Source organism: Pholcus phalangioides, unplaced genomic scaffold (genome assembly GCF_987345545.1).
Source record: "Pholcus phalangioides strain wild (caught in Gottingen) unplaced genomic scaffold, Ppha-v1.0 ptg000011l_1, whole genome shotgun sequence".
Classification (NCBI taxonomy): domain Eukaryota; kingdom Metazoa; phylum Arthropoda; class Arachnida; order Araneae; family Pholcidae; genus Pholcus; species Pholcus phalangioides.
This window is the reverse complement of record NW_028301604.1, coordinates 6,841,341-6,861,725: the sequence shown is the minus strand read 5'-3', so window position 1 is coordinate 6,861,725 and position 20,385 is coordinate 6,841,341. Positions and strand designations below refer to the sequence as shown.

The 20,385-nt window shown below is 32.2% G+C and overlaps 1 protein-coding gene across 1 annotated transcript in view; it reads left to right on the top strand.

The window, feature by feature from the left end:
* Positions 1-20,385, top strand: part of LOC149079995 (uncharacterized) — a 99,815-nt gene that overhangs the window by 68,000 nt on the left and 11,430 nt on the right. Inside the window, exon 6 of the mRNA XM_089238583.1 lies at positions 1,435-1,697. Coding sequence (XP_089094709.1) covers positions 1,435-1,697 — 263 coding nt within the window. The remainder of the gene's footprint in view (positions 1-1,434; positions 1,698-20,385) is intronic.

Below are 20,385 nucleotides of genomic sequence, written 5' to 3'. Positions count from 1 at the left end.
TAAGATGTTACTTGGACCCGGGAAACGAGTAAGAGCAAATAAAACATCAATATTATAGAATTTGATACAAATACACCCTTTCCTAAATACAAATAAATCTTTAATGGATAGATGCTGCAATGTCATCCGTCTTTTGATGCTTGAATCGCAATTCCTCGAATTGTGTGTTGAATATTTGAATGTCTCTTGCATATTTTATTTCAACCAACTCGAATGTAATGTATTTATGTGCATGAATATATACACATTTACATATGTAAATATACGGGTTTTTTTCTCGAGAATTTTCTCTCCTATTCCACAAGATAAATGTTATTGATAAATTGAAATGATATATCAGAAATCGAAAAAAGTTTCTCGTGATTATTTTTCTCAATATAGAATATTTTTATTAAGAAAATGGAAAAGATATTTTTTATATATACTGAATTGGGAATATTTAAAGTATTCCATACTGTAAAAAAAATAATTGCATTATCAGTATTGATACGTAAAACTTACTTGATACTTGACTGATTAAAACCGTTGAATACGTTAAAATTTTCTTAATAACGTCTAATTTTGCTTTTTCTTGCGATGCATTAAGTGATGCGAGGTAAGCAAATTTCATTTATGCATTTTTTTCTGATATTTCAAGGAGTTTCTGATATTTATTTTGTTTAACAAAATCCGAATTACATTATTTTTTCGTATTTCAATGTCTCTTTGGAAAATAAAAATAATTAGCATACTGTATAGATAGTATACTGTAGATTGCTTTTTTCACATTGATTTTCTTATACGTACATCTTTTTGATGATAATTTACATGTTAAAAAAATACCGAGAAAGATTAAAGAATTTTGATGGATTTCTTCTTGTTTATATATATATATATATACTAATTTCGAAATAAATGTTTGAACGTGGGTACAAATTTACAGACATTAGTTTATTGACACAATAGTCGCAAAATTTAATTACGTGGTTCTAGTGACCAAAGCGTAGAAGATTTGAGACAAAATTTAATAATGTATAAATTAATTAGGTAGCTATAATTTCAGCTATTTAAGGAACTGCCACTAGCAAACCCGATTAGAAAGCTTTGACTTTTCAGGTTCTATGAAATTATTCCTTGAGAGAACAATAAGCTGATGCAATGCGAAAAAATAGTGTCAACAAACATTTTAATGAGAAAAAAAATGAAGACTCTTTTCAAATTTATATATTAATCAGACATTATTATAATTAAAATTATTTCAAGTCGCTATTAATTATTGCTATTATTTTTGTCGTTGGGCAGCAAAATCAGCTTTTATGTTTTATATTAGTTTTAAATTTAATTCCATCGGCACACACAGATAGGGTTTCGATCTTTTTCTTATAAAATTCATAGCCGTGTTTACAAGTGTCGCATGTCTCAGAATAGCATTTTTTCCCCGTTTTTCGAATTCAGGCAACAATTCGATCAACCTCAACGTCCAACTGAAGTACTCGTCGATACAGGTACAGGACCTCGAGGACTTGCCACACCAGCGGGAATGCGTCACGGAGTGAGTGGACCGTCTGTTATAATTGGTGGAATAGACCACATCCCTCCCAGACGTGCATCTGTTGCCACTTGTGGCCGGTATTCCCGAAGCAGCTTTGGTAGCGCCGAATTACCACCCTCATCCAGACGAGCAAGTTATGGGATGTTGGCTCCACCATCCAATTCTGGTTCGTAAAATCATTCGTCATTCTTAATTTATAAGTTCATTAATTTTTTGAAACTTCAAATGACATCGTGTCACTCTAAACTAATCTATAAAGATAGAGGATAACATTAATTTAAACTCGTAATTTTCAGTTACGGGCTTAAGGGAACGGTAGAGGATTAAGGTAATGTTCGATAATTAACTACATCAATCCACAGAAATCACTTATACAAAGGGTAACATGAATACTTTTTGTAAAAGTCCATGTTATTAATTCTATGAACGAACATTCATCAAAATATAGATCGATGATCAGTTGATCAGATTATCACGATTTCAAATTACAGTATTTTAATGAGTGTAATCCGCACATGCAAATTTCGTTACTTTGAGGGGAAAATATCGTATAACCCAAGCGGGGTATAATCCGCATGTGAAAATTTTAAAATAATGAAATCTACCTTTTTGAAGAACAGAGGAGGTTTCTTTCGACAATTTATTGGTAATTTTATGCATCTTTTTTACAGCTGGTAGTATATTAATCCATCCCGTAGGTTCACTCAGTCAGTTTCAAGTCAGCGTTGGCTTGTTTCTCTTGATTTATTATTTCTTTTAAATCCCTGTACATGTGCGCTTTTTTATAGCTTTTTATATTATTTTAAAAACATTTTTCCACAGCCATCTCGCTGTGCTTCTTGTCCGTTGTGGTCTGTCATTTTTTCTAATTTAATAAGAGATTTATTGGTGTGCGAATCAGCAAAGATTCACAAAACTCTAGAACGATTCAACTTCGTCACTTTTCAATGAAAAAAATGTAGATTTTTCTATTCACAACTATACGTCACCTTCAAATATGTTAAATAAATTATTATTTAAAATATTTATTTCTATTCATTTTAGAATAGAAATAAATATTCAATTTTCATCAATATTTTTCATCAATAACACACACACACACTCTCTCTCTGCCGCTAATTTTTCAAGAAACACTAACTGTACTTTGAAATTTCTACTAAAATGACCTTTACTCTTATCGAATAATTTTTTTAGTTTTTTTTCCTACCTAAATAAGCATAAAGATTGAGGGAAGCCATACAGGAATAAATATTTTTGTCATTATTTTTGGCTGTCAGATATTTCGTAGATTAATTATGTGGCTATACTGAATTACCGTCACTCAAAAGTAACCCGATAACCACGGTTTCAAATTGCCTCATACCTATTTATCACCAGGGCTGAAGGATCCACTTGACGACGACGCTTCATCGTTTTGATGTTCATTGCATCGTGTGTTGGTTACATTCCCTATATACAGGTTTCCAAAAATGTCTCTTCGTTGACGGAAAATCATCACGTAATCTGAACAAGAGGCGAAAAAGAAGCCCTTTTTATTAATAAGTGTACGGGGTGTTTCAAAAAGAGTGTTCGAAAGGAATTAAAATTCTACGATTGATACCGAAATTGAATTAACCCTTTCAGTACTACATTATGAAAAAAATGAAATAATTATCTGTAAATGCTTTTTGGTAGGTCGTTTTAGCTCTAACTAAGCCCTTGAAATCAAAAAATATTTTTTTGTCTATAAATTAGTTAGTATACATGAATTAATTGACATAGTAATTTAAAGTACCGTCAGCACTATAACGCTTACAATAAAAAAAAATACAAATTCAAATATGTTAAATAATGCAGTTGCAGGAATATTTATTCATTTCACCACGAAGAAAACCATAATTTGTTACATACATTTGTAAGGGGACAATTTTTTGGGTTGATTATTTTTATATTTTAATTTAGTTTCGAAATCAAACGTAGAATTTTTATTAATTTCGAATAATCCTCGTGGTGCACCTTGGAAATAAAGAAATCCCTGAAAAATTAGGAAACACAAAAATTTACTCATGTCATAAAATTTTTATCGTTATATACGTATCGCGTAGAACACAATCTGTACACTGTTCAAAACAATTAAGGGATATGTATTATTTATTTAAATTTATTTATCAAAATTTAGTTGATGATAAACTTTTTGGACACAACTCTTTATGAATACCTAACAATGTTCTTTGTCAATATTTTATCAATTAAAGTGTACAAAAATCGAAATTAAATAATTAATCTTAATTAATTAATTAATAACTAATCTATTTCCCCCAATTGTTTTTTGAGCGATGTTTCTAGATCCCATGTTATTTTTTTCTGTTTTTTAGACGGAATATGATTCGAGTGATAAACGTTTGTAAATGTGTGTCTATTATAAGGATATACACAAAAAATGTAAGTGCATTCAAGAACTTCACACCGCAGTACTTGCCTTAAGAGGAATTTGAACCTCTTGCGAAACAAACATATCGAAAGTGTAATTAATTTAAAGCAACTATCCATTAAGGAGACTCGCCCTTTCAAAGTCCAAAGCACCTCAGCTGAAATCTCATTTACTCAGTGGTTCGCTCAAACTCAAAACCATTGTTAAAAGCGGTAAATTATGTTTCATAACGAAAATTTTAAAGGAACCGGAATGCTCGTTGCTTTATTTACGTTCACATTAGAGTTGAATAAAACACTATTTCGCAAAGGAATTTTCGGAAATGTTTGAACTGCAGACATTTTCTGCTACTTCACAGTTGATTTATGTTAGCACACCGTCAGTCAATAGGAAAATAAATACATTTTTCCTGTATTTACATCTTTAGAGACATTTTGGCTATTTCACTTCAGCTTACTAACGGTTTACGTACCGGGTGTGTCACGAGAAGTGTCCGAAACTAATGGAAATTCTATTGTTGATTTTAAATTTAAAGTAGAGAATACAAACAGAGTATCCAATAAATAACACGATAATAACAATAAATAATAATAATAAAAACAAATGAATAACCGGTGATAGGTCCAATCCCGTGAAAAGGTAATTGGGGGACATATAAAAATTAAAGTTCTCATATGGCATCAAAATCGCAAAAATCTCAGTTCATGAAATTTACGGAGCTCTCTACCATACAGAAAGAAATTCAACGTTCAAATTCAAAGAAATTCAGCACAAACATTTACGTATGAATAGAAAAATTCCTTGAGGCATCGATAGGTGAAATTACTGATTTAGAGTCACTTTTTTATAACTTTTTTTTATAGACTTTATCATTCAGCACGTAAATAAAATTGTTGAATGACGTCACTCTCCCTTGTTAATATAATATATATGGAAAACAGGTTGCATTAAGAAGTATTTTTATTTCAGGAAAGAAAAACTCATTCAAGTCCCACACGGGGACTCGGACCCTAGTCTCTCGTTCGCCGGACGAGTGCTCTACTAACTATGCCATGAAGACAGAATGCTCCCACCTTAGAGTTTATGTATATGCTGAATGACTTCAAGCGATACGGCGACAACTTGGCTTATAGCTCGCAAATGAAATCAGGGCCACCAGATTAACAAGAGAGATTTTTAGTGAGTCTTTTACATATGCGGTGCCCTCTGGTGACCCTGATGTCATTTGGTAGAGCTCTCGTCCGGCAAACAAAAGACCGGGGTGTTCGAGTCCCCGTGAGGCCAGAGATGAATTTTCCTTTCCTGAAACATCAATATCTCCAATATATCAGTTTTCCATATACTTTATATAGTAAGATTGTTGAATTCTTGATTTTTTTGTAACTGAAAGTATCGATAGGTGAAATTATTTATGTCACTCTTTTACAAGAATTTTTATATTTTATTAAGACTTTATCATTCAGCACGCTAAAAAGGTTGTTGAATTCTTGATTTTTGTTGCCGTTTACGTGCTAAAATGACAAAGTTTTGAAAGGAACATGAAGGTCGTAAAAAGTGGCAAAAATCCCGAATTTTGATCATTGATACCCCAATTAATTTTCATTCAAATATTACGGAATAAATTTGTTTTCTTATAATAGAGAGCGTCACAAATTTCATGTACTCCCATTTTTTTTTATTGGGGGAACGTATAAAATTTTCATACCGTAATTATATTTTACAGAAGTGGAACTATCATGGCACAATTCTTTTCTGCTGTTATTTTTTCATAAGTTTTTTTTTTTTAATTTCAACTCCAACCATAGAATTTATTCTTTCTGGACTTTTTCCGTGAAATCCCTCCTCCCCCGAAATAGTTTTCAGCTTCAAAATAATACACCTATTCCATATCTCATAGGATTTAGGAAACCCTTGGCCATACTATATTACTCTTATGTGTGCTATACACGTGTTAACACACACAAGAGCTAAACCCTATGAGTACATCACCGGAATGTTTCGTTATCGTTCAATAGATGTTATCAGGTGCCAAGTCATATGATGTACCATTTTCATTCATGCTTATAGGATAGGGGGTGATGCAAGTACTATTCAATCAGCCTCCATGGGAATACGAGATTTACTGGGTAGTTGCAATGAAACTATTTCCTATAATTTTCTACATTAATCCTTAATCTGGTTGAATGGTTTAGTTGACTGTCGTTCATGTTTCGCAAATCCTCTTTTCATCGTTTCAAATGACGGGCAGTTGATTAATTTTGCCGGAAGCAGTAGTGACATACTTGTATTTCGGCCTACTGAATTCACTGACTGATCCCGGCATTTCGTCGTACTTCAAGACGACATCATGAGGTGTATCTGGTTGAGACAGATTGAACTACAAAATGAACATGCTGTTGTAACCAATTGTATTACCAAACAGCATTAGTAATGATTTCCTAAGCGAGATAGCTAGATTTAGAGATACAACCGTATTGGTTGTAAATTACACATCGACTTGGTAGCTGAATGTACTAGTCATATTGGAAATATTGCCGTACAATATACAGGGTTTGCACAAATTAATGACATTTTAAAATTTAAACGGTATTTTCAAAACTGTTACACACATAATATGATACATAAAAAAAAACATTCAAAGTTTTTTCAACATCGCTCAATAGACGGAAGCACTTCCGTAGAACGCAGTGCCTGAATTAAAGATGTTGACAATGAGAAAAAAACGTTTTTGTGTGTTAGAATATGCGAGAGTTGTTCCGCTACGTCTGTGAAGCATGCATTTAGAAATTTCTAACTGAAACAAAAAAGACTGGTTCGGTCAATATCAGTCACTGCGATCTACGGAAGTGCTGCCATCTATTGAGCAATGCTGAAAAAACTTTGAATGTTTTTCTTTATTATTATGTGTCACAGATGATATCATGTGTAATATAATCTGCAATAGTTCTGAAAACGCAAATTTTTAAAATTGTATTATTCATTTGTGCAAACTCTGTATACCTTTCTCAATTTGTTTTAATTTCATTCATCCCCCACAGTAAAAAAAATTGAGTAAAACTGAATTTAGTGGAATTTTTTCCCCAAAGACTACAATCATTCATGCCCAAGATAGTATGTAACATCAAACCTCAGCAAGATTATTGAGGAAATAAACTTTTATCAAAAGATCAACCATTAAATAATAATTTTTTATCTACATATATTCATTCGATAGTTTGCTTATTTGACTGTGTCCTACTAACATTTTGGAGTGTAAACGGTCACTTACAAGAGCGTTCGAGGGATCAATGGGAGAGGGAGAGAGAGAGAGAGATTATGAAATTTTAGAGCCGATATGTGCACTTATGTTTCATGTGCGATTAAAATTCAGACATGTACACGTAAGATTTGGCTTTTAGGTGGGCTACATGTTGTTTGATTGGGTAACGCTTGAACTTTATAAGTATGTTATCATGCCGTATACTATGTATAACAGCGGTTATTTGAATATTAGTAAACAATTTATACAGGGTGTTCTGTTAATAGATCGATGAACTCAGAGGGTTGTTAGTAGGCATCAAGAGGAACAAAAATTGCAATGAAACGACGTCACAAACCACGTTGAGAGGTTGAAAATCGCGAAAAATGCATGTAGGCTCTGAGTCCAGAAGAGACGAAAGGTGGATGTCGGTTGATCGCTGATGCGTTCTTGGGTACGCTCACCATATCTGACATAAGCAGCGTCGCGTAATGAATGCGCTGGGGTAGGATCACGCGCTGCGGACGACGTAAAGTAGCGCTATTGCGGTAGTAAGTACGTGTAGCAGTTAGTTGTCTGTTTCAATGAGTATCGTGATGGCTGACTACAAGAACGAGGGATAAGCTGATACGCATTTGATTTACGGTCGAGCAGATGGAAATGGGCGCTTAGCACAGCGGATGTACCAACAGCAATATCCGATGAGGTGTGGATTGTCGTCACGGAGGCAGACATCAAAACCATACTTGGTATCTTCGAGCGCGTCCGGGAACCGTTTTTACGTCGTTATAGACTGTGCAATGACGTCAGTGGGCACTACTTCCAACAACTCTTGTAATAATTAATCAAATAATATTTTTGTAGTTATTATTGTACTTTTTGTCTTTCCATCGTGACGTCGAAACCTGCATGCGTTTTTCGCGATTTTCACCCTCTTAACGTGGTTTGCGGCACCATGTTCCATTGCAATTTTTGTTCCTCTTGATGTCTACTAACAACCCTCTGAGTTTTTCGGTCGATTTACAGAATACCCTGTATATTTTGCATTGGTTTTATTATTTTTCGATCAATTTCTAGTTGACCGAATGCTTTCTTGTGATACTTTTCTATAATGAGAATAAACTTTTGAATAACATTCATTCAATGACGCAAAATGTGGGCCCAAGCATTCAATTATTGACGGTACTCCTATGTGCTAGTCAAATTTAATTATAGACTTCAAATCTTCCGTGGATTCTTTCTAATGATCAGCAGTCCTTTAGTACTTGAAGATTATGATCAGGAAATATCGTATTTTCAAAGAACAAGTCATACCCATACCTCTCCATTTATAACCCTAACTAGTTAGTGTCCAGGCACTTTAGTTTCAAACCACTACAGAAATCACGACATTTTTTTAAAAAAAAATATAAAATTAGTACCAGAAATTGTGCATAAATAATGTCACACACTATAAATAAATGATTTAATTGATCTGTAAATTTCCATGTATTTATGTTCAGATTACATAAATCGTTGAGATATTTTTTCAGCATCATAACCATATTATATTCTGAAAAAACTGACGTATTTCGTCTTAAATGATTAGTGTCCTAATACTCTACTACTCCTTAACGCGTTTTGCTGCACCAACTTCTACATAAAAATTTATGAGGATGATGAAAGCAAAAAACATTGGGAAGAACGTTTCTGGAAGAACAAGTCCCGTTGTTTTCTTTCTAATCTTTCTTAGGATGTCGAGAAGAAAGAAAGTCAATGGATAATCTGTATGACTTGCACGGTTTCTTCGATATTAAGGAAAGCTAAGGATAGAAGAGAATACAGAAGTTTCTCAGGAATCAATAGTAGCAATTTTGTGAATGGATCCCTCAAGATTCGGTTGAAAAGTTTTTTTTTATTTTGTTTTATTCCACAACTAAAGTTTCTAGTAGATTTAAAAGAAAAGCACAAAAAGAACTAACTAATTTTATTATTTTTCATAATTAGATATGTAGATAACATTTTTTCGAATTTTATTCTACATATCGTGATTAAACACTGTAATTATACAATTGTATATGATAATTTTGGTTCATAACCTTAAAAATATATAACAGAATATTCACATATTACTTGATGTAAAAACGCAATGCTAAAGTAGCCGTAACTTCATTTCTAACAAAACAAAGCCTTTTTTGGAATTACAAGAAATGGGGATTTTATAAAAAATGAAAATTAAATACAAAATTACTTTCTTCCGAAATCACGTTTTCAACGTAGTACTATAAGCGGTAGTGACTAGATATTTCGCCTCCTTATTTTAGCATTGATAGCATAGCCTCTTATTTTAGCATTGATAGCATAGCCTCTTATTTTAGCATTGATAGCATAGCCTCTTATTTTAGCATTGATAAGCCTAAATACATTGTAAAGGCGGTTTCTCAGTAAAACATTTTTTCCTATGCACGTATCCTTAGTTTACACCTGCTGAAAATGGAATCGGAATAGAAGAGTCTACTTTGTTAAAAAAGCTATGACATTTTAAATAGAGTTCAGTGATTTCTGCTGTGCCTCTTAAAGGGTTAAGTCAAAAACATTATTTCTGGAAAAGTTACGAAATTTAATTATTTTATATAGTCTCTGGTTGCTATTGGTCATGTTCAGTAGAAATCTTTCATGCATTAATGTGTGAACAAAAAAGTTCTTATACGACTGAATAATACCTAATGAAGTTGAAGCGTCTTTTTTACTGAGAATGGGGGTCGTACACAAAATTATTTAAGCGACAAATAATTTTGACCAATTTAGTTTAGTTATTAAGAGCACTCCAACACCTACTAATATTGTGTCATTAAATAAAATCAAAGAAAATTATATTGGCTATCAGATATCAACTTTTATACGGATCTTTAAAGCTTATCTTGAATGCGTTTTCTGATAAAGAATTTATGCTTTAAATCACAAAATTCAACGTATCATAACTCAGTCAGTTTTGGGCGTAAGAAATCAATTTTTTAACACGAAATTCCATGAATAATAATCGACGAGATGAATAAAAATAACAATTAAGTTTCGTGAACGCTTTTAGAATTTTTTTCTCACTCGAATGGATTCTAGGAGGATCAGTGCAACATTTGAAACATTTTTTGTAATTGGGAACTTGCTCTGAGGCTACCTGTTTAGGAATTAGCTATTGGACAACAGCACCCCCCAGTGTAACAAAAACAACTCATTTTTATTGACTGAAACTATTTCATTATGGCTGGGAACCGATCAAAATTTGTAACTGGTTAATCAAAAATTTTTAATAGACTAATCGACTGATTAATCGAATTTTAATCGAATATTTTTTGTAATCATATAGTATTAATAGTTGCTATAATATATATATATATATTTATTTCTCACACACTAATTTGGCAGATATAAACAAACATAGGAATATATTAAGAAATTAAGGCTGTGCTACCTTGAAGCAATTTAATATGTGAACATAATTTAGTAAAAAAACCTGTAATTTCTTCACTTGGATCTTCTCGTTTTTTATGAATCGGTTATTTTAGGTTACTCTGACTGTTTTCGAAACTACTTTTGATCATACTGTTGCTTGTTTTTCCAGAAACTCCTCTCAAATGGTACTTGTGAGGAGAGAGGGGGAGAAGAGTTGATGCTTACAAGAATACGAAAAACAACTGCTCCTGATGGAGACTATAAGCGCGCGCGCGCTTTGTCCTTGTCTTCTATATAAAACTCCCATCAAACACAATTGATACTGAAATCATCAGTTTCTGTTGAATTGACTTGTCGAAAAATTTGATCCAAATATTGATTCAAATATTTTTCAATATGGTCATTTATCCAAAATGCTATTTATAAGAACATAATTTGTGAGACATCTAATCGATTTTTCAAGTAAATAAAGTTAACTATTTCAGTACTGACGGTACTTTGAAGTACCAACAGTTTTTAAACACAGTAACTTGTCTTACATACGTTTTTGGGTGTTAATATTTCGAAATATAAAGGCTGTATACTTTACGATTTCAGATGACAGCGCAGGTGTGGAAAAAAACTAGCTTTTTAAATGTATTTAGTTAATTTCAGTTAGATTTTTTGCCCCTGCAAAATTCATTAATGTGTATCATGCTTTTGCGTAATGCAATAAAAAATACTGCTTTTATAAAATGTTCCTTAACAAATGTATAAAACAAATTATGGACTGGTGGTAAATTAAATAAATATTCACTATCATGCATTATTCGACATATTTAAATTGGTATTTAATATTTTTATTGTAAGCGCATTGTGTGTGCTGACGAAACTTTCAAGTATCAGGTTAATTAATTCGTTGTGTACTAAATAATTTTTTGAATTTTTTTTTGTTTTTAGGCCTTAATCAGAACTAAACTGACCTACCATAAAACATTCACGGTAATTATTTCATTTTTTCATAATGTGATACTAAAAGGGTGAATTCGAAAACTTTTAATAAAAGTTTTAATCAGATTAATCGAGTCAATTAACTCAACTAAAATTTTCAATTTACAACTGATCGGACCAGCCCTACATTACATTAAATTGAGAAAGTCGATTAAAAAAGTTTTATAAAAGACATTTAAGAAGCTCGATACGATATCACAAGCACCGCTCCCAGTTACACGGGAAACTCACTTAATACTGAGAAACTCCGAAATTATACAATAAATATGAGCGTTCAACTTAAGCATCATGTTAATTTGTTATTTGCGGAGATCTTCGAGAAAACGCTCAGTAATTCTATTAACGCTTCCTTTCGTGCGTCAACCCCTGAAGCATTAGGGTTCTAACTAGAAAATGACGATGGTTATATATATATATAGTCGGTTGGTGCTGATGTTGATATCAGTTTTGCTGTCGGTTAGGAGGTCATTTAGGTCGTAAAAGAAATGAAAGGCGCTCGGATGAGTCGAGAAGGGCGAGATCGTAGAAGCGCAAACAACTGATCATTTGCTTTACAACTTAGTCCTCTAGTCTCTCTCCCTTTTTTTCCATCTCTGTATGTCTCTCTCTCCCTGAAGAATGGGCGAGACGTCACGAAACGGATAGATCAGTCTTTTTAGATCCACCTTTTTCTCCTCTTTTTTTTTTTCCACTCAGAGTTTTTACCTTTTGGCTGCAGCTGACAGCGAGCGTCATTTTTCGCTGGTCGATGCACGAGCTGCGCTTCATAGTATCGTTTTTTCTTACACTCATCTCGAATGGGTTCAGCAAAACATAAGGTATAAGTCGCATTCACCAGGTAGGGAAAAGAAATTTTCCGGTTCGAAATCATTCATTCATTCAAGGAATTTCATTCCTTTTTATCACTTGAGAAATTAGCAGCTGGAAAACGTTTATACTTTATTTGCAGATTAATCATTGAAATAAATATTTTATGTAATATATATACAAATACAAACAACGAGGCTACAGCAGGCAAAATTCCCAACGAGGTGGATGAAAAAAAGATGCCATAAAAAATAATGTCAAATATAACTAACATACTGCAACCCAAAATGAGAACAATTATCACGAAAAAACAAATACACGCTAAAATAAATCTAATACATTAAAGAACTCTCAAATGCGCACTCCTGGGGACGGGACCTAGATGATTCCGGATTAGGGAATCTTCCGAATTGTGGATCCACTTTTGTTTATTTCCCTAGTTTTCATATTTAAAACAGTAATATAACTCTTTCAGCATTTTGATTCATATTTTCCTTTGAAAGATAATTAATAAAGCAATATATACTGTACATGCAAATAATAACAGATCATTTTAATTTTTTAAACTATAATTTCTAATTTATTAGGTTAATAATAATTACCGTTAATATAGTTATACTGCACATAGAAAAAATCTCTTCACTCATTTAAATATTTTTTTGTAGGGATTGCTGAAAAGATGTCCGTAATTTTCTGCTTTTTCATGGATTTTTCTCCCTTTAGCTTTGTTAGAATTTTATACAGTCATAATCTCTTCCACGGTTACAATCATTCGATGTTCCAGGCCTTTAAGTACACTATCGGAAGAAGAAAGTGCCTGATTTATTGGAACTCGCTTTGCTCATTTATACTTTCCCGTTTTCATCATTTTCTGAATCGGTCTCTTCTGGATTTAAATTGATGGTACGGTTAGCTTCTCGATTCATCCCATTCTAAATATCATATTTCTTTTTAAATGTATCAACTATGGTAGAATTCACGACGACGGGTTGAGCTCTTCCATTTATTCACTACCCTGTTAGAGAAAAATTCCCGACAATACCACAACTTGGAGATGTTCCTTACTAATCGATACTGGTTTCCCCTTGTCGAAACACTCGATTGACGGTGTATTAATAACTCACGGTTCTATCCTATCCATCCCGCTGAAAATTTTAGAAAATTCAATCACATCCCTCCGACACCCGTGTTCTTCCAGTGTAAACATATTCAAAAAATCGAGTCTTTCTTCGTCTGTCCCTCTGTATGCATGGTTTCCAAAACCTTACTACATACTCCAGTCCAGGTTGGACTAAGCCCCTGAAAAGTGGACTTGGTTCGTCCTGAAACCTTTTACGTGATACCCAAATAAATATTATTGATATTTATTAACATATTTTTTTTATTTATAAACCGTAACATTTACGTTTCAAAAATATAGGGGGACGCGAGAAGTGTGTGTCCTGGACATACTTATAAAATAAATAACGAATCAACAAAAATAAAAAGATGAGGTTAACTCTGAAATACTTACCATGGCTTAGAGTTATTTTTGATCAATTTCACTGACGAGTGGCGCTGTAGAACGGAAAATGTAAACACGTGAAATTCAACGTAAACAGTGTATAATTAATGTTTATGCCTATATTTGCGTTATATGAAACTATCAGTTTTCAACATGAGCTGTTTAGTTCGCGGTATATCTAAACGGGTGAAAGGGTGCCATGTTGAAATATGGTAGTTTTATGTAATACAAATTGTCATAAATATTATTATACACTACTTGTGTTGCATTTTAAGTGTTATGTCGAGTTTTTTTTTTAAAGCGCAGCGCCATCTGTGAGTGAAATGTGATTTTTTTAATTTATGAAAAAAAAATCTACAACAAAACTCTAGGCCATAATAAGTAACAAACTTGCATCGCGAGGACTCGGGTTCGAACCCCATCGTTGCCACAATGGTGGCTGGCTGAAGTTGGAATTCTGTGGTTAACAAAAGTCTCACCACAGAGAACAGGCCTACAACAGTACAAATATTCAGTCACATTGTCCACTTAACTCATAGTTTAAAATATAGACGGCAGGTGGCATCACTATAACAAGCATTACAGAGAAACAAATTTTACGTTAGGTTTACACCACAAACATTCACAGCTTCCACTATGGCCCAGGTTTTATTCGACCACTTGCTAATATCTCTTCATTGACAGAGAGAGACGGGCCATGATCTGATTAGGTACACAGGAGGTGGCCATGCTAAGTATTTTAGTGCAAACTATACCTTTTTATGTCAAAAAGTTGATTGGTTATTAATTTTAAAATGTGTATATATATCCAGTATTTAGTACTAACTACTTAGGAAGCTTAAGTATGTATTAAGTTAATTGTTGTTTGTCCAAGATATCGACTTTGAACATTCAAATAACACTCAAATATTAACTATTAAGAATAGTTCTACACATTTAGCAAATATTTTCAATAAATATTTCTTTATAGAATAGAATAAAAGGTAGTCATGTGTCTGATAAGCTGATATATTCAACATGAATGATGAAGTATATCCCGTAAAATTATGTCTTGAATAATTTTGTTTTGACTGCATCGTTTAGAGCAAGACAAAAAAAAAGAGGTAAATGTCTTGAAGACAGTACAGTTAAACTTCGATATAACAAATACTCTGTTGACCAAGAAAAAATATTGCAGAGTGGTTAACGTTATACCGCCGAATTTAAGCTGTTGTTGGCATCTCTTCTGAACTGGAGTTATTAATACCGCCATAAAAATCATAAAATTATTTTTTTGCATAAAAAAAATTCCAATTCATTTGTTGATTAATAAAATTCAGTTGGTTGTTTCACACGGTAAACCACTTTCCAGTGTGAAACAACCAACTGAATTTTATTAATGAACAAATGAATTGGAATTTTTTTGATGTAAAAAAATATTTTAATGCTTTTTATGGTGGTATTAAAAACTCCAGTTCAGAAGAGATGCCAACAACAGCTTAAATTCGGCGGTGGGACTGATGATAACGGTACACACTAAGTCTACACAGAAAGTACCTTCAAAGCAACTTCATTAGCATTTGCAGTGAGCAAAATATCGATGTTATTAAACGCCCTCGAAAAGACAAAACCCCTCATCAGGAATTTAAAAATATATTTAAGGTGGCTTTAAGTTAAGTTATCTTAAGCATTAAAGATATCGTTGCAGCAGTTTCAAAATCTCCGCAAAAATATCATTATAGAGGGATTTATCGTAATAAAGAATATCGTTGTATTTATAGTCCGTTTGACATCAGACTATAGCAATTCCAAACAAGATTTGAAAAAATAGTAGTGGAATAATTCATCGTTATATATCGAGTATCGTTGTAGCAGGGGTTCACTGTATTTATTTCTTCAATGTCACATCACAATTTGTTTCAATATCAAGTGGTTTTTATGAGGCAAAGAGATATTTTCACCAAAATTCTCGTACAGTATGTTGCAAATTTAAGCTGTACTTAGAAATTTTATAAAATGTTAAATGTCAATGGTTAAATATTAATATTTTCTTCTCTTACGAAATAACCATTTTCTAAATAAACTTTACTTTCTGCCCGCGGGAAAATAACTCATATATAAGATATCGATTTTCAATAATCATCTATCTTCACTTTCATAACAGAATAGTCATGGGATAAGACTACTGATTTCGTAATAGATACGGAGGAAAGAGAATGTGTAATGTTTTTATAATAAGAGCGAAAGTTTCACGAGCACTAAAATAACTCGTTTAATATTTCGGATTTTCTCTAATTAGAAGTATACGCAGCTGCTGGGAAGTTTGTTTTATCTGGAATATTAACAGCGACTTGATGTGTGATATGTTTAGTGTCAAACAAAAGGTTTAATTTTACCGAACTGAGAGTCTTTACCATTACAGAAAATATGCGATATAATCTACGCTTTTATATTATTTATAAATATCATGAAGTTCATCGATAGAGTTCGTCTATGTTTCATGAACTACAATTATTTGTCTATTTCTCGCTCATATTTTACTACATTTCAATTTCTCAATTAGTACAGAAAAAAAATATTTTTTTATTCATTGCAACGGGTCATTTACTATGTTTAGACAGAAAAAAAAAACTTTTTCTTTTGATAACTTACGATATTATGTAAACATCCTGTTGTGCGATAATCTAAGTATGAACTCTTTCATATCTGAACAACCAATTATAATTTATTGATGAAACTTGTTTCATTGTAGTGTTATGTAGTCGTTCAATTCGGAAATTCATCTAAAGTATTGATGCTGTTTTATTGTTTTTTTCCACATTTAAATCCGAAAATATATCATTTATTTCGCCTAAGAATATTGCAATTAAAATTTGTATTTTAACATATTTTTACCTAAACACTTTTGGTTATAATTAAAATTTATTAAGGTCTCCGGATATGTTGAAATGCCATTTTAGAAGAAAATATCGATTTTCAATTTTTACGAAAGCCCTATTCTTTGTGTTGCGTTTTTACATACAAGTAATCCGTGCATAAAAACTTTGAACGAGTTTAACGAAAATATTGTTTTGACATTTTACTTCAGCTTGAAACACGATTTCTAAAAATCTATTCATTGTATATTATCAAATTTTAATATGATATTTTGCTGTATATTACCGAGACTATGAAATAAACTCTGAGGTATATCACATGTATTTGTCTAAGACTAACTCTTGAATGAAATTTCCAAAAATTCACACGTACATCAACAGATTTGAATGTAACTTATGAGCATATCATACAATCCTTTAAATTTTAGTTCACATCTTGCACTATATTTACTGGTTGAAATAATAACAAATTAATAATACGGCAAAAATAACAAAACATTCCATTCATAGAATTTTTTTCAATCGTTTTTGGAATAACACGTGAATTTTGCTTAAAATTTGTCATAAAAATGACCTTTTCATAGAAAATGACATTAGGTAGTCCAAAATTTATTATTGTTTTCATCATTTTGGGACACACACTTTCTATCAAAAAATATTAAAGTTCACTCTAGTGCCATTTCAAAGAAAAGTGATAAGAAAGGTAGTCGGAGATACCTTAATTGTTGCATGACTTTGAAATTTGATTGGAAATTTTGATTTTTATAAACTTCCCGTTTTTTTCTAAAAGAAAGCCTAACATCAAAACAAAGTCAATTTTAAAATTAAAATCAACAAGCCTTGCGTTTTTAGTGCTATTATTCGTACAACAGGAAACGGTCTTACGCCATCTAGTGGTATATTATTGAGTTACAGTCTGAAATTTGGCCTAAAATTTTTTTTTTTTTGACATTTATACTAAATCCAACTTTATGCAGCAATATTGTAAATTTATTATTGTTTAACTTTTTTTCTTAAATTGTATTATCTCTCTCTCTCTCTCTGTCTCTCACTGATATACATCGATATAATCACTCTACGTATTAAACTAAAAATGTTTGTTAAAAACCCTCTAAATGAATCTTTCCTAGTTTGGAATTGTATATTAAGCGTTTATGTATACAAATATGCATATTTATAATAGACATGCATATTTTTATACATGATAATCTCTAACAGTTTATATACATACTCTAAATGTAGACATTTTTGTCGTAAAAAATAACAACCTCTGTTTTGCACACTCCGTGGTGCTTTCTGACATGGCCGAGTGACCTTTCGAGTGATCTCCTAGAAACATTTGTACCACTTTCTGTGATTTTATAGTATGTTGTGATGAAATGGTGCACTTCGTAATTAAATTTCAGCTTGTAATGTTTTTAAGCGAAATTATATTGCTTTTCTCGGATTACCCTTTACTACTACTCCTGTTCTATCTCATATAAAAACACTAGCAATACCATGTTTTAAACGCAAATTGTTTTCATTATCAATACATTCATCTAATTGAACTTTTCTCCTCCTCTTCTTCATACGAATTCATTCCAGCCCCCCCCCCCCATCTCTAGTTTTCAAGCTGATTCTTGACTCTTCATCGTAAAGTTTTAACTGAGACATCTTATAACAGTCATTCATTTCCCAGCTAACGTGACTTTCTATATCATTGCAACAGAGATCTCGTCTGTTGCCAATTTGAATGCGGTTTTGGTGTTGATTTGGAGTACCCAAATCTCTCTTTTCGTAAAATATTTCGTAAAGTACGGTTACAGACGCGAATCTAGTACATTAAATTATTTCGAGGTAATACGGCAATCGTTTTTGGAAAGTGCAATGAGTTTTCTATCTTCTCTTATTATGATTCTAGGTATTTGACGAGCCTGAGGCAAATTCTCCACACCACCAGTCGTGTGATATTTTTTCCAAAGATAGCTCACCTCACTTTGAGCACAGTTAAACAATCCTGTAAAATTTTCTTTTGAAGAATTTATTCAAACATTATTCCATTTACCTACATCGAGGCAACATATTTGTTTAAAAAACTTTTTTGCCAGGGGTAGTATATCCCCAAATTCTTATAATGACATGAATTCGCCGCCTGGCAACCGAGCAGTAGGCACACTAACCTCTGGTTCGACAAGTCTGGGTTTCAAACAGTCAGCTTCAAAGTTGAAAGGTCTTGATCTAAATAGCTTTCCGGAGCATAATGACCGTAGAATGCGAAAAGAACCGAATGACGCGAGTTTCTATAAATTATCTGGAAAACCTGGTAATCACCAAGTATAAAGAATCTTGATTAAACAACAAAACTCATCAAATTACATTAGCTTCAAGTCAAAATAAATAAAAGGTTCTGTTGAAGATCAAGAATAAGTTAAGTAAAGACCTCTTTTTTGTCTTCTTAATTTATGGATTAATACAAATTCAAAGGAAGAAAACCTTTTACATTGTTCGTGAACTTAAAGGTATGGTAATAGAGTTTAGTATTAAATCCATTACTGGTATTTTGTTCCCGGGTGAGGAGAAAAAAAAAAGAGGAAAAACTGGAGAAATGAATAAATTTTCTTTTGACGTTCTCTTCTAATTCCATCAAGGCTATTTTCGTGCTTCGTTCAGCGAAATCAAATTGTGTTATAGAAAATCATTTTTTCTCCCCTTAAATCTCCCAATATATATAACACTGTTAATATTTTCCGATGCATTTGATCATGATTTTTAAGAGAATATAGAAATAAATTCTGAAGTAAAGTATCTAATTTTTTGAGTTTGACGGGGTATAAAATTTCTCATTGGAAATTCTACATAATTATAATTCCATATTTAAAATGAAAATTTAATTCTCATAAATGAATAAATAATAACGGGGATTCAACTCTTAATATATGCTCAAAATGAACATTATACTTATTAAATCAAAAATTTCTATCGTTTAAAGTTTCATGTGAAATAATTTGACTTATTTATTTTGTTATTAATGAAAATTTCAATTGAAAGTTAAGTTTCGTGATTCCATATCTACTTACATATCAAAATATATAACGTTATTGACTTATAATATTGCTTTTGATCTTTCGCAAACGTGATTCTAATTACCATCGTCTTTATATATCTATATAAAGGGTTCATAGCAAAACTGAAGGTATAGCATTTTACTAGCTAACCATTGATCCTAGAGGTATACTTCCAGTTAGAAAAGGTTTCCAAATATCGTGTAGTACTCCGATATGTCATTCATGTTTCAAGGGGTTGTATAGTTAGTAAAATTAAAAAAAAACATTTTTATACTGTCCACATGTGCCTCAAAACCTAATTAGAAAATTGTTGCCCTGTCTCTCCCGATGCCAACGAAAAAAATTCACTGAGATATTCAAATTCGAAAAACAGAGCAAAACTGGGGGAAAAAACATCTCTAAATGCAAAAAAAAAAAAAAACATTTTACCCACATTTAACGCTGTTTTTCTCAATTTTTCCCTATTTTTCGAATTCGAATATCTCAATGAATATTTCACTTACAAACATGATAATTTTTTTTTTGGCATCACGAGAGACAGGGCAACAACTTTCTGCTTGGGCTTTGGGGCACA